The following is a 13,011-nucleotide window of genomic DNA, read 5'->3' as shown; positions in this document are numbered from 1 at the left end:
CATCAGTGAATATAGTGTGACCTTAATAGGTGCATGCCTTATTCTAAATATTAGTGTATATTTACTACCCTGTATGATGCAGACTCTGGCCCACAGTGTCTGCGGTGTTATGGCTGAGATGAGAGAAATTCACATGGACTACCAAGTCCTGTGTAGGAAAGGGGACAGCATGGCCACCCTCTCAAGGAGAGAGAATGCCAAGCTTTGGCGTTGACTGGCTTTTATTGGCTTTAATTTGCATAGGAATATAGGGTGTATATGTAAAGCTCATCCATCATTGTCAGGCAGTAATGATCAAATAGATAACATTCAAAGAACTATGCAGGCTTATTTTGAGTTAGGGTCAAATAGCTAAAGGGCCATAAAACTTTGTGGAAACAAACTCATTTCATGCTTGGACCATTATCGTTTAAATGGAAGGTATTAGCAAAGCAGGTTTCAAAGAATTTTATACATTCTTTCTTAGGCCTGATTGCCCCTGGAGGTTGCCCCTTCCCAGAATAGGGCCGCACCCACCTCTGGCATTGTTTCAGGCTTTGGTCGAGCAGGGGAAGTAAGACAGCCAAGAGATTAGGAGACTTCTTGCAGACAGAATGAGGACTCAGGCTATGTCAAAGCCAAAGGGCAAGGGTCCATCACCCCCTTTCTTCATAGCCTCATGGCCGTACCTGACTTAGGTTATCCCTCCCTTGAAGAATCTTACCTGCCATTGGCTAACCAGTCATGCACTGGGGGCCAGGCAGGGTGAAGTAAATTGGGAAGAGGCAGTGCTCCTGCCAGGGAGATAAGCTTTGTGGCTTATGGTCCCAAGGTCTCTCACTCAGCCTTAGCCATGGTGGGGTTACAGCTTCTGAAACCAGGTAGGGCAGTTCCCAACACCTATACATCCATCAGTTCTAAACATTGGAAGTGACTCTGCAGGAAGAAGAGATCTTTGTTACTTCAGCAACATGATATCCTAAAATTGGAAATTAATGTACTCCCTACCATAGAGACTTTTGAGAGCTCTTCTAATTATTGTCCTCAGCAGAGTGCCCATGAATTGAACTGGTACTTTAAACATTGAGGATAAGAGTGGGGATGCCACATAAAATTTGGCATGTTTTTCTATTAAAAATATATTTACAATCATTTAGCTTTTTAACACTAAGTGAAACAGCAAGTAACTGATAGACCACACAAAATGTCTCATAGTAGAAGTAGTGTGCATGGGGATCTACTTCATTCATTCTTTTGAGATCCTTTAAAATAATTTTTAAGACAATTTTAACATATTCCATATCTGGTTAATGGGACTGAATAACAGTGTATTATAACTAGATTCTATATATGAAAGTATGTGCTTAGATTGATTATATTTTGAATTTTAGATTCTCAATTTTACAAATCTATTATATTCTATTATTTCCCTCTCTTTCTTACTTTTTTTTAATAGGGAGCTTCTCTCTTGTTGATGCTAAAAACTTTTCTTAATGAAGATGTATTTCAACGTTCTCTTGTCCTTTACCTGCATAATCATAGTTATGCATCCACTCAAAACAATGATCTGTGGGATAGTTTTAATGAGGTAAGTGACCTGAATATTTTATTTAGCTCTGAAAATAAGAAGACAGGGATTCTATTTATGTTTTTCTCAAGTATATCCCCTATATGAATAAGCTGTGGTACCAAAGATAGTTATTTAAGAAAGAGAGGGATGGAGCTTAGGATAAATACTTATCCTAAGCAAAAAATTAAAAGAATTGAAAATTCTTTTTTAAAGAGCAAAGAATTAAAAATCAAGAAATGCAAGTACTAGTCTTAATTGTTGAAGGATTGTGTGTGGCCCTCTGTAACCATTTTTATTCAATACTTTAATCTCTATTCTTACTTTGTAGGAAAGTTGTCTTTTCCAAATTAGTGTATATACTATATTTTCATCTTTTTCAAATAAATATTTTTTATTTTTATGATTTTGCAACTTTTCTACCTCTCATTCATGATTTTTTTCTGTACTCTGCCCTGTGAATCCTCCTGTCTTTTGGAGCCATTTTGTCTAGAGAGGATGATACATCACAAGCTGGCTGCCCTTGGCCGCATACTGCCCTTCCATCACATTGCTGTTGGATTTTGTTATGTTTGCAAATATTCTAATAAGCAGTGCAGTTAGGTACATGTTATGCTTCACAGCAGTGCGTGAACCTAGCCTGCATTGTGCATGTATACTAACTGCATGTCCTTATAAGTATTTGAGTTTTTTTAACCTGATCTAGATAAAGTTCTTAATGCTTAGAAGATCACAGACATATTTGGAAATGGATGAAAGTTCTGGATATACTCCCCAGAAAAATCACATAATGCAAAACATCACACTGTTTCAAAGTCATATGGACCCTGTTTAAGAACTTGGCTCTGGATGTTTTTTGTATACTCTTTCTGCTGCTTTGCCTTATCTGAACTGGTATTTTGTAGCTGTTAACCCTTTGCCCAAAAGCCACACCTTTGCTATTCTCTGAGCTCTCTTTGAGAAGAGGGATTAGTCCTTATTACCTAAGAGTTGTTTCCAAATCATTGTTTTTCTTCTTATCATATAGTAGTATTTCAATCAAAAGCTACACTATTTACTTTATACTTGTTATATTATCTCCTGACACGTAGAGTATATTTCTTTCTCCCTCGCTGACTTCAACTTTTGTATCATCATGTTTTCCTATCCCAACCTAGTCCCTAATATTATCCTCAGGTTTTTTAGCATCCACATCAAACTATGCACTGTCCTCTTCATTTCACTTCTGCCTCAAAGACCCAAAAGTGCCTTGCTTTGGAGCAAGCTTGTTTTCTTCCCAACTCTTTGCCCAGAACTAAATAGATCTGGGCCATGAGAAGTGTTAGATTTAATAATCACAATGAATTTGGGAAAATTCGCTCCATCCTTTTCTGCTTTAAATGAACAGGAGTATGGTGATTGAGGTAAGGCCTACCATAGTGCAGTGATATTGTCAAACACTTTAAATACTTGATGATTTTAGTTGCTTGCGAATCAAATCCATATGTAATCTAAAAAAATAATTTGAATCATAAGTTTAAGTCACCTTCTTTAAAGAGATAGTTCTTCAAAAAATTGCTTCTTCATCGATATAAGATGTTTCAGGCATAGTGGGCTTTAGAGGATCTATGAACCTCTGACACTGGATTTTTGTAGATAAATTTATGTAATTATCTGGGGAAGAGGGTCTGGACCATCAGAATAGTTCACCACTGTTCTCTAGGGAAACTTAAAGTCAAGGCAACTGACCTATTTATATTTCCTCCTCTTCCTCCTCCTCCTCCTCCTTCTTCCCCTTCTTTTCTTCTCCTCCTCCTTTTTCTTCTCCTTCTTCTCCTTCCCCTTCCATTTCCCCTTCCTCTTCTTCTTCTTCCCCTTCTCCTTCTTCTTTCTTCTTCTTCTTTTTTTCTTTTCTTCTTTCTTCTTCTGCTGTTTCCTGGCATTTCCACAGTGTTAGTTCTTTAAAAGAAGAACTTTAACATTATGAAAGCTGAGGATCTGGAGAACAGAGAAATCTAGACTCAGCTGATTCATAGGAGTAAGTCCCAGTGCTTCTGACTCAAGACTCCACATTATTATTCACATCCTCAGTGCTAGTACTGTGACCTGAAAGGGCGCTTACTCCTCCTCAGGGGTTTTAATGAACACTCAGTTGATAAAATCTGCTGGTTTTTCAACCATGCCTCTCTCTCTTTAGTTGTTACTTAGTTCTCTTCCAGGTTACTTGTCTTTTAGCAATCGCTTATTTACCTACCTTAGAAATGTACATCAACTCAGCATTGCAGCTTCTTTTTTCTATTAACATTAAGTGTAGCCTTCATAGAATGTGGTAGGGAAAGAGGGAAAGATACAAACTGTAATAAACTGTTTACCTTCAAGCAAAAATAACTTATCCTTTTATTTGTAGGTCACAAACAAAACACTAGATGTGAAGCAAATGATGAAAACCTGGACCCTGAAGAAAGGATTCCCTTTAGTGACTGTCCAAAGGAAAGGAAAGGCGCTCCTTGTACAACAGGAACCATTCTCTTTGAACACGAAGTCTGAAATCCCACCCTCAGATGCAAGGTGCATGCCTTTCTCTCCCTGCTGCCTCTTTTGTACCCTCAAGTTAAAATACTCTGAAATGTTCTGTAATCATAGGTTCTTATAAAACCTCTAACAAGATCATCTTGTTCTGGAAATACCTTGAAAATTTTCACCTTCCTGCCACTCCCCCCAAAAAAACCCCTAAATGAAAAAAGAAAAAAAAAAGACAAATTATATGTAAATAACTGAAATATTGGAAAGCGTGATAATCTTTCAATATTTTCTTTTTATAGCCATCTGTGGCATATTCCACTATCCTTTGTCGCTGAGGGAAGAAATTATTCAAAATATCGATTGGTATCATTTCTGGACAAGAAATCAGGTTTGACTTAACACTTTTCTGATAAGAAATTGGAAAGAACATATTTTTAAACCATCTGACCAAGCAGCAGGAAGGAGTTTACACTTTCCAGTGTGCACACTCTGTGAGCTGGTTTTCTGAGTCACCTACACATGATGTGACTAATGTGAGATTGCGTCTGTGTGTCATGCATAAAATTGGTCTTTCATAGTCATGTGACATAAGGTATGAAAAGTTTCATTGGAAAGTGCCAGCAGTCCTGTTAGAAAATAACAAATGCTGTATTTTTTGTACCCTAGATAAATACTTTATGTTAGTAAGAAGTAGAGCAGTTTCTTAAAGTATGCTCTGCTGACTGCTTTCTGGGGGTAGGCTGGGGTAATGGCATTTTGAGAAGCACTCTAGATGATTCTTTTTTTTTTAAGATTTTGTATTTATTTATTTTTAGATAGGGAAAGGAGGGAGATAGAGAGAGAGAGAGAGAGAAACATCAATATGCGGTTGCTGGGAGTTATGGCCTGCAACCCAGGCATGTACCCTGGCTGGGAATTGAACCTGGGACACTTTGGTTCCCAGCCCGCGCTCAATCCACTGAGCTATGCCAGCCAGGTAGATGATTCCTATGCATAATAAAGTTTGATGCATGACCTAGGTAAATAATTACTACAAAATGTCCTGTAGACATAGTATACATTTTTTGGCAATGAACAAAATGGGACAAGAAATTATGATTGCAATGAGGGGGATAGTAAAATGTAGCTTACCCACAACGAGTCTATAAAAGCAATTGAAATGTAGTTTCTGACCATCTGTGAAATACCTCTGTGAATACCACACTATGTATCCTCTTAATTTGCATCCTGAAAGAACATAACGCTTCTGGGTTCTGCAGGAACCATTAGTGATACTCTACATTTAGGGAAAGAGAAAATTTCTTGTTTGAATTTGGATATGGTGTTCAATCCTGTATTTTTGAGAGTGCAGTATAGCTTAGTGGTTAAGGGAACAAATGTTGGAGCCAGATTGCCTGGTTCCATGGTATGATTTTAGGGGAGTTATGTGACCTCTCTGAGCCTCATTCCCCAAGCTATGGAATGGAGATAGTAGCTATAGTTACTTTATAGAGTTATGGTGAGCATGAGTTCATTTACATGAAACACCTAGAACAACACCTAGCATATATTATATCCTAGATAAATATTTAACCCTATATAAGGGTTAGCTACTATTATTGGTTATTATTTTAAAAATACTTTAAATATCTTATAGCTACTCTACAGAACATCTAGAAAAAGAGCAAATCTTATCGGCCTGTCACAACTACTCTCATGATTATTTCTTAGTCATTTCAAAGTAACTTTTACTTAGTTGATGTCATTGTGTACATGTGATTTTTGTATGTCATTTTTAAAAAAATCACACATATAGTGATTGACTTAACCTTTCCTTATTGAACACTTGATTCACCATATGTCTTTAGGGAAAAAAAAGCTTTAATAAAAATTCGGGCTCTTAAAGTGTTTTTGTTATTTTTCATAGGAATGCTTCTCAAAATGACAACTCTTACCTTTTGTGATTTAATACATATTTCTAAGTTATGCTTCTGTTGTGTGATAACAATTTATGGTGCCAGTTGAAACATATGAGCATACCAATTGCATTGCAGTTTAAACTAGAGTGGAATGTTACAAGAATAATCTCATTATTTAGAAACCCTAAGAACAGTTGATAATGCTTGTTGAATCTAACATAGCTGGAAGTGCTGCCTTCTTTAATGAAAACAAAACTGCATACTTGAAGTGGGCCCTGGAAGGATAGTCTCTGACCTAAGGGACAACAAATAATTTCATCTCCCTGTTTAAAAGAAACCAGTGAGGATTTTTTATAAACCTCCTGATAGTCTGTAAGTTTTGGGTGGTATTAGAAGTAATTGTATAATAAGATATCTGCTTTTATTAGTCCTTTACTTTTTAGCTCAGTTTACATGTGAGCTTTTTATTCCTTGAGGTTCACAGCCCAAAGTCTAGCTCATGTTTTTCTATTAAAACATTTTTTTCCTAAACCCTTACCTGGTAATCTGTTTCCACTCCTCAAAAATTGAGCAACTCAAACACACTTCTCCCCTGGCCTCTGGGTGGCTTTTGTTTATGCTGTTTTCTCTCCTGGAAGGACACTGTTGTCTGTCCACTCCCCCCACACACCCCAACTGCCACCCCCCTCCCCCCACTCCACCACCACTCCCTTGATTTACTGCTCTTCATTCTTCAGATCTCAGATCACCCACTGCCCACTTCAGGAAGCCTTCCCTTACCCCATGGCAAGTTAGATGCCCTGCTTGTGTGCTTTAATAACATTCTCTGCTTCTCTACTTGTAGTACACTTTAAGTACTTTTTCGCATAGCTCTGTCCTCACGTTAGATAGGTCCCCTATTGAAGGCAAATATCATGGCTATAGGAATCACTTTTGCAACCTTAGCACCAGGTAGGTGCAAGAATAATTATTGGATAAATAAATATTGTCTATAATGAAGTGACTCAATTGCAGTTCTCATTGTAAAAAGTTCCAGGAAAAGAGCATTCAAAGCCTGATGAAACGATGTCTTCTGTTTCCTTTCATTTCAAAATATTCTTAGTTAAGGAGAATATACACAATGCGTTGTGATATAATTGGTTTAATTTAGAGTTGGAACTGAGCCACTATATGGTGAAAGCAGTGACTGTTAGTCCCTCTCCTCAGCTGTTACTTCCCTTGCTGCTGCTGCTCTTTTCATTCCTGGCAGTCTGAGTTTTGAGAGTCCACACTGTAAACATTTTGTCCGCACAAAAAGTGATGGACCCTAGGGACAGATGGCTCTTCTTGGTTCTTGATGCTCCAGTGAGAATCACTCTTATTTTAATTTTTTTGATTCTCTTAAGGAATGTAGCATGGCAGTGACTACAGAGGCTTATTGTATGTCATATGACTTCAGTGCAGGGTGTTATCTTGGTAGTTTGTTTAATTATAGTATATTTCCATGTGTTCTAGGGTTGCTGGGTTAGTCCATTAGTTCAATCAAATATAGAAGTTATATTTGGTTAATATCTTTGTCACTTTTCCCCACATACATGAATTTTAACCAAGTAGTAGTTGTACAAAAGAAGGGCTGAACGAGACCATTTTTTTCAAGCTACATATTGAGGAAGTTATACTAAAAAAGTGAGCGTCTCCCTCTCCCTTTTCTTCTTCCTTCCCTGCTCCTCTGTCTGTCTCAATCCATATTGTACTTAGACCTAAGATCTTTAACTATAGAAAAATTTTATATTGACTCTTAACTTGAAACATTCATGTTTCTGAAAGGATATCACTGTGCCAGAAATATTTCCCTGAAACTAAAAAACATGTCATTGGAGTGAAAGGCAATTGGAAAAAAGAAGGAGGAAAATCGTAGTATTAAGATATTTATCATGTGCCATTCTCTGCTCTTGCCTTCCCCGCCCCCTAATAAAATAAAGGAGAAGCGAGGGGTATTGCAGAAAGGAATGCTTTTGAGCAACAGTGGATGCAGTTCAGCTGTATGCCTCAAGCTAGTCCTCTGGAGCAAACTATTCAGGAAATTTTTAACTTTGTAGTAAAAACATGATTTTTGTTTCTATGCTTTAATATTTCTTTATAAAACAGTAGTTGATTTTCATAACTCACTGACAAATGGCTTTATGAAATCAATATTAGATTACTTCATCTGGGCTTCTGCCATTTAAGATTGGAGTTGCTCACTCTTTTTAACTACTCAGTGGATTGTGAAAACTCTACTGTTAATCTGTTAATGATTATAATAAATTAAAAACATGTGAGAATAGCCTCATCCACATTTGAACTGCAAGGATGTATTGACATCCCTTGTGAGCAAAGCCATTATGTTTTGATACCTGTGGTTTTAAGGGTCTCTATTCTGGATCATTCAGAAGACCTGAAAGAGACTAATATGCTGACTCTTTAAATGATAACTCTCCTCTCCATGCTGTTGGCTGTGCTGCTTTATATTTCTGTCATCGAGATGACAGTAATAATATCAAGTATATTCCCAGCTGTGTTTCTGCTCTCTACCATCTGGACTTGGATAGGTTTATGACATGGCAAGTTGCTTGCTTATCAGCCAAGATACTATGTGTTTCAGTATTTTCTTGCATCTATCCAGTGGGCAAATGGCCACACTTATCATTGCTTGCCCCCTTTTATGGGAGAGGGAGATTTGGAGCTACTCAGTCCTTCCCAAGATCCTTTCTTGGTAAAAGATCTGTAGGAAATTGTGTTTGGTGACCTTGAGAGTATTGATCTTTTTGCATTAGCTAATGATAAAGTTAATTTCATTAGTCATAGGTTTGTTTAAAAGGTCTCCAACTTAGAGTAGATAATGTTGCCATTACAGTTATTCCTTAGAACTTCATTCTGCTCCAGAAAAAGGAATAGACCATATTAATATTATTGTTTTTTCTCACCTATTGCTATATCAGCAATCAAACAGAAATTAGTATGGATTTTTTAAAATTTAATCTTTACTCTATATTTTTCCATTACTATTTAGTCTTCTTATAACTCCCTCCCCTCAGCAATCACCACACTGTTGTCCATGTCAATGAGTCCTTTCCCCTTTTTGCTAAATCCCTCCACCTCCTCATCTTCACCACTAGTTGTCATCCTGCTCTACAAGTCTAACCCCATTTTCCTTTAGTACAGAATTTTTAAATGAAAAATACTTTATCTTCTATGCCATGTTAAGACATGATCAGACTGTCTTTTCCATTTTAAATATCTTTTGTACTTTCGGTAGAATTAGGGTAAATAAAGTGTTAAAGCATCTGGTAAATTTTAATAATTTGTGCTTTTGAAGTTGATAGACCTGAAGACTTCAGATATTCAAGGGTTTAAATGTGTTTCTAAAGTATATGTGCAAAAACCTTCACACAGAATTATTATGATAATGAACATTTTAGAACAGTCTAAATGTTTCCAAATAGGAGATTGATTAAACTGTGGTAGGTCTTGAAATAGAATATTATAAAGATATTTGAGCCCTGGCTGGTGTAGCTCAATGGATTGCGTGTGGGCTTGCAAGCCAAAGGGTCACCAGTTGATTCCCAGTCAGGGCACATGCCTGGGTTACAGGCCAGGTCACCACTAGGGGGCACGTGAAAGGCAACCACACATTGATGTTTCTCTCCCTCTCTTTCTCTCTCCCTTCCCCTCTATCTAAAAATAAATAAATAAATTCTTTTAAAAGGGAAGGAGAGAGAGAGAAAGAGAGAAACATCAATGTATGGTTGCTGGGGGTTATGGCCTGCAACCCAGGCATGTACCCTGGTGGGGAATCGAACCTGCAACACTTTGGTTCACAGCCCATGCTCAATCCACTGAGCTATGCCAGCCAGGGTGAAAAAAAATTATATTTTTAAAAAATATATATTTGAACAATGCATGTGAAGACAATGGAAAAATGTCAGGGGTTGGAGTCTGATAGGTGAAAAAGCAGTATAAAAATGCATGCATATATGTAGATCTGTTGTATGGAGTATTACATCAACTACCAGTAAATTGTGTATCAGAACAATCTTGGCAGGAAATATACCCCAAAGTGGTATTATTGTCTGAATTTAGATTATTTTTCTTACCTCTCTACTGCTCTTTCTTTTATGATTTTAAAAATTAGTATTCTTTAAAGTAGGGAAGAAAACTTATATCATATACATTTACAAGCCTTATTTAGATACCTTGAAACCATTTACTATGATACTGTTATTTTGTTAATTCATCTATTAATTACCCAAGTATTTTTTGAGTACTAGGAATATTGTTCTGGGCACGAGAGAGTTACAGTGAAAAAAATAGTTCATGATAGAGCAGATATTCTAATAAACAGTAAACCTTAAGATGCTTAGAAGCATACCCTTAACTATTATATTAAATTCATGTCTTTGTTACCAAATTTAAAGGACATTTCTTGATTAGTAATTTTAAAGATTTTAACATTCACTATGTATATTTTGTAGTCAACTTTTGTAGTAATATGTCTTTTAGCCATGTATTTTGTACCTTATTAATTTAAAATTAATTGAAATGATTCCATACAAATTTTTAACAATTCTCTCAGCATTTCTATATGTCCTGGTGGGGGCCTAAAAAGTACATATCACTTTTCTATTATTTTAACTCAATTATTTTTTAAAAGAGTTTGTTTATTTATTTTTAGAGAGAGGGGGAGGGAAGGAGAAAGAGAGGGAGAGAAACATCAGTGTGTGGTTGCCTCTCACACATTCCCCACTGGGGATCTGGCCTGCAACCCAGGCATGTGCCCTGACTGGGAATCGAACCGGGTGACCCTTTGTTTCACAACCTGTGCTCAATCCACTGAGTTCCACTGGTCAGGACCAATTATTTTTCATTTGTGCCCAATGAGACATTAACTCTTCCCTGATGTTTTGCTACTTTTGAATTATGTAACTTTTCTAAATGGCTTTATTTGTTCTTCCTTTGCTAACGTAGAAACAAAGGTGGAGATGGAACACATTTTATCTAGTTTTCTTAGGTGGTATTCCCTGCTGCCCCATGCTACACGCATTTTCCCTTTCTCCCTGCTTCTCTTTTCTAGCCACTGAACTTGGGAGCCAGTTCTGTGTGTGGACAGACACTATGTATACTTTCTTTCTGGATCTTGAATACTCTCTACCTGGCTAACATATTTTGAGGTCTCAGCTTAGCTATCATTTCTTCCAGGAAACCTCTCTTAAATTTCCCTAGAGGATGAGCATTTCTTCTGTGTACTTCCGAGGAATATCATCAATAGCATTTATATGAATTCTATGTATTAGACTGTAAGGTCTGTGAGAGAAGGAACATAACTACCTTGTTTACCACTAAATAAATAATTGTTAACTGAATGAATAGTAACTTTTGTTGATGTGAAAATAACTGCACCGAAGGCAGAGATTTGGTTTCTTAATAGAATAATAAAATATATGTATAAAATATACCAAATTAATTTTGAAACAAAGCATTCGTTTAATATTTTTTCTTGCCCTATTCTCCTCTCCTTCTCTCTCTCTCTCTCATTTTTGGTCTGTATTAGATGTCATCAATCTTACAGAAGAAGTGCAGTGGATCAAAGTCAATACAAACATGAGTGGCTATTATATTGTACATTATGCAGATGAGGACTGGGATGCACTTATCCAACAGCTGAAAATAAATCCTTATGTCCTGAGTGACAAAGACCGGGCAAACCTCATCAACAATATCTTTCAGCTTGCAGGGTACAGTATGCTTGGTTTTGTTTTGTTTGTTTGTTTGTTTGTTTTTTAACAAGTGATATTGAGAAAAAGAACATTTTAGAAAAACAGTTCAAAAGAAGTATCATGTATTGCCTGTAAGGTATAATTCATTTTGGAGGAACTGGAAAATGTAAGAAATACTCCATGCCTTCAGGGACTTTGTAGTTGATATGGAAACCTAAGCTACAAATATTGAACGGTTAAATAACAAGATATTATTTAAATAATATCTCAAGTATGTAGATGCCAACAAGCAGACTCATATTTGCTGAATACATTGATAGTTCTGACTTTGTTTTATTTTGTGAGGGAATTCTTTTCAAGCAGCACTTGGTTTAAGTGTGATGCTTAGTGCTTACTCACTGGTTTGAGGAACATCTCTGATATCTAGAGCCTCCTTATTTGTGTACTGCTTGCCTCCCCGCTCACCAATGCATTACAGAATCCCAAAGCCAAGAATGGCAGTGAACTTGTGTGTGTAGGTATCTTTGGAATAGGAAGATTACCAGTTTAGGTTGTTAATGGGTCAAGAGACACAAGGAATATTCAGAAGTGTTCCATCTGACTATTCTTGACCTTCCTATCTAGGTTTGTTTTTTAATGAAATTACCTTATATCGTCTCAGTTATCATTGTTATGATTTCTATAAAAAACGTTATTTTTAAAATGTACTCACCATAAATTCACAGTAGACCTCACTTTAACAAGTTTGACAAGCAAATTCCCATATAAACAAATAATTTTTTTTGTGATTCAAATCCTCTTTATGCTACTTGTCTCATCTGGTAAATATAAGTAATTTAATAAATAAATAAAATTAGTACTTTTCATCTTTTATTTCCTAAGATATTATAATACTTTACCTGAATCAGTAGCAATTCACAGGTGACATAGAATAAAAACAAAGCAATTATTTATCTTTTTCCTGAAATGTATCTTTAACCTTGGGTCACACACATGAACTTAATTAAAGGTAATAATATTTAGTCTAACTTTACAGAATGACACTCTAAGCTTATGTTTTAGGTCTTCAAGACTCACCATCTGGCCATACAATTTCTCCCTCAGCATGTGTAGAGTTCATTGGCCTTTCTCAGCATGTTTACTTTTTCTGTTCTTTTACCCTTTAGCCTAGGCAAAGTGCCTCTTCAGAGGGCCTTCAATTTGATTGGTTATCTTGGAAATGAGACCTCCACCGCACCCATCACTGAAGCCCTGTTGCAGACAGGCCTCATCTATGACCTCCTTGAAAAACTGGGGTATATGGATCTGGCCTCAAGAGTAGTGGTAAGTC

At 36.5% G+C, this 13,011-nt stretch overlaps 1 protein-coding gene across 1 annotated transcript in view; it reads left to right on the top strand.

Annotated features, from left to right (window-relative positions):
- The window catches only part of LOC123824824 (leucyl and cystinyl aminopeptidase), a 96,369-nt gene that overhangs the window by 68,042 nt on the left and 15,316 nt on the right, over nucleotides 1-13,011 (top strand). The window contains exons 9-13 of the mRNA XM_045848232.1: nucleotides 1,436-1,567; nucleotides 3,933-4,093; nucleotides 4,348-4,436; nucleotides 11,516-11,699; nucleotides 12,848-13,004. Of these exons, the coding sequence (XP_045704188.1) occupies nucleotides 1,436-1,567; nucleotides 3,933-4,093; nucleotides 4,348-4,436; nucleotides 11,516-11,699; nucleotides 12,848-13,004 (723 nt within the window). The remainder of the gene's footprint in view (nucleotides 1-1,435; nucleotides 1,568-3,932; nucleotides 4,094-4,347; nucleotides 4,437-11,515; nucleotides 11,700-12,847; nucleotides 13,005-13,011) is intronic.

The sequence above is a fragment of the Phyllostomus hastatus genome, unplaced genomic scaffold, assembly GCF_019186645.2.
Source record: "Phyllostomus hastatus isolate PE091 unplaced genomic scaffold, TTU_PhHast_1.1 phas_contig_58, whole genome shotgun sequence".
NCBI classification, from domain to species: Eukaryota; Metazoa; Chordata; class Mammalia; order Chiroptera; family Phyllostomidae; genus Phyllostomus; species Phyllostomus hastatus.
Note: the sequence above shows the minus strand (reverse complement) of the source record. Positions and strands in the feature narration are given on the sequence as shown.